At 43.0% G+C, this 2,309-nt stretch overlaps 1 protein-coding gene across 1 annotated transcript in view; it reads right to left on the reverse strand.

Annotated features, from left to right (window-relative positions):
- Positions 1–274: 274 nt before the first annotated feature.
- Positions 275–2,309, reverse strand: part of LOC107097527 (gamma-aminobutyric acid receptor subunit rho-2-like) — a 51,366-nt gene continuing 49,331 nt past the window's right edge. The window contains exon 9 of the mRNA XM_015394693.1: positions 275–2,007. Coding sequence (XP_015250179.1) covers positions 1,654–2,007 — 354 coding nt within the window. The 3' untranslated portion in view covers positions 275–1,653. The remainder of the gene's footprint in view (positions 2,008–2,309) is intronic.

Here is a 2,309-nt window from a genome sequence, read left to right on the forward strand (position 1 = left end):
GCACATCAGATGGATGCTGAGCTGCAGACCTCCATGAAGCTGCAGATGGAGGCACATCAGATGGATGCTGAGCTGCAGACCTCCATGAAGCTGCAGATGAAGGCAGAGCTGCTGATGGATACTGAGCCGAGACCTCCATAAAGCTGCAGACGGAGGTGGAGCAGCAGATGCATGTTGAGCTGCAGACCTCCATGAAGCTGCAGAAGAATGTTGAGCTGCAGATGGATGTTGAGCTGCAGACCTCCATGAGGCTGCAGAAGAATGTTGAGCTGCAGATGGATGTCGAGCTGCAGACCTCCATGAGGCTGCAGACGGAGGCGGCGCTACAGATGGATGTTGAGCTGCAGACCTTTGTGAAGCTGCAGAGGCGGAGCCGCAGATGCAGGGCGTCCAACATGATATTCTCCTAAAAAAGCTGCTCATAATCTTTGATTGACTCAATGTCAGCTTGTTAGCAGTCCTTCCCAATTTTATAAAAACTTTAGAAGCAAGCTCTCTTTCAACAGTTTCCACAGTTGTTTAATCTACATAGTTTTTTCATTTAATAATACACATATTTTTTTCACTGGAGTAAATCAGTCCTACAATAATAATATAAATAAACACAAGAATGTTTTCTCAGGTTGAAAAAAGGCAGCTTCCCAGAAACATGTCTGAAGCTGCCATCAGATGGTTGTGGAGATCAGGTTTAACAGAACCTAATCTAAACCCGAGTCATTCTATCAGCTGGTTTCAGTGTTCAGGCTTTACGGATGCTGACATGTAGGTAAGCTGGTATATTCTACAGTTAGAGGCCGTGAGTATACATTTTACAAGAGCAGCAAATTAAATCCTGATTGCTGAAAATCTTTGAAATCTGAAAATATTTAATTAATAACAGATCAAATTTATTACTGCTTCTGATTCCTCCTCTTTGAAAAGAGCCAATTACTTAATGATGTGTGGAAATCTCTTCAAGGCTAAATCTCAGCCAGAGTTCTCTTTATAGTTAGATATCCTCTGTAATAAACAACTTCACCAGTTGAAAACTAAGAAAATACACAACCCAATTCCCTTCCATCATTAACGCCTGTTACCATGACAACTGCCGCCAGGTGCCTTCTACCTGCTGCCCTGTTTCATATCTGATTATTTTACCATGTAATTAGACTGAGCGGTTAACATTTCCTGAGGTGACATCTGCTGAGCTCAACAGGATCATGCAAACCAGAATCCCATCAAAGCCCATAAACTAAATCTGAGCATATTACATTCAGATGGATATAAATATAACCAGATAATCTCCTCTGTGTATTCTAACCTGAGACATTTTCTTTGTGTTAATAACCTCCTCAGTTTCAGGTTTTAATACCATTAAACCACAAACGGATGAAAACTTCTGGACCCAAACATTCATAACTAAGAGGTAACGTGATAGAGTTTATGGTTTCCTTGTTAAAATATCAACATTCAAGCTGCTGTTGGAGCAAAATGAAACCCAGGAGCAGAAAGCTAAAGATAATTGAAGAGCCTTTGAATCTCCTCAGGTCCTGCTGGACTCCTTGTTCTATTTGTGTATCTTGTAGAACACTAACTGTTCAAAGTCTCCTCCCCAGCTTTATCACAACGGCTTGTTTCTACCTTGCCAGCCTCACCCTGATCCCCAGCTGTCAATCAGCAGTAAACAGACCAGTAGATAAGGTTGAAGAAAATATATGATCCAGGAAAAATCATCCGAGAATATTTATCAATGGCATGTGTATTCTGGATGATGTTGAGGGCGCGTAGACTCTTCCTCTTCTTGATGCCCGCAGGCTCGGTGCTCATGGACAGGTGGACCACCATATGCTCTGACTTCTCTGGGACCTTTGGCTTCTCCTCTGGCTCAGGCTCTGGCTCGGGCTCGTCCTCAGGACCCATTGGCTCCTCGGTGTAGCCAGCTAGGCTGTTGGTGTCGGCCTCGCTGTAAGTCCCATCCAACATGGTCATGGTGCGTGTTTGGGAGATGCTGCAGGTGCAGGGCAGCGACTGGGAGAGCAAACACACAAACAATGAGAACAAAATCTACCCTATTTTAAAAAAGCCACTAAAATCTATCTTATGTAACAGATGAGCTCAGGAAGAACTGACCCAAAATAAGTATGATTTAAAAGCTAAAACTGACCCGAGAGCAGGGGGAACTAATCTAAGAGGAAGTCTAACGGAATCACTAAACGGCTCTGCAGCAAAATATATGACAGAGTTGTTGTCAGTGAATCAACTCTGCATACACAGGAACAGAACCAAACGTGGAGAAGCAGGTTTTATTTGTTATGCTCCACTAATTTAAA

The sequence above is a fragment of the Cyprinodon variegatus genome, unplaced genomic scaffold, assembly GCF_000732505.1.
Source record: "Cyprinodon variegatus isolate N-32 unplaced genomic scaffold, C_variegatus-1.0 Scaffold704, whole genome shotgun sequence".
NCBI lineage: Eukaryota > Metazoa > Chordata > Actinopteri > Cyprinodontiformes > Cyprinodontidae > Cyprinodon > Cyprinodon variegatus.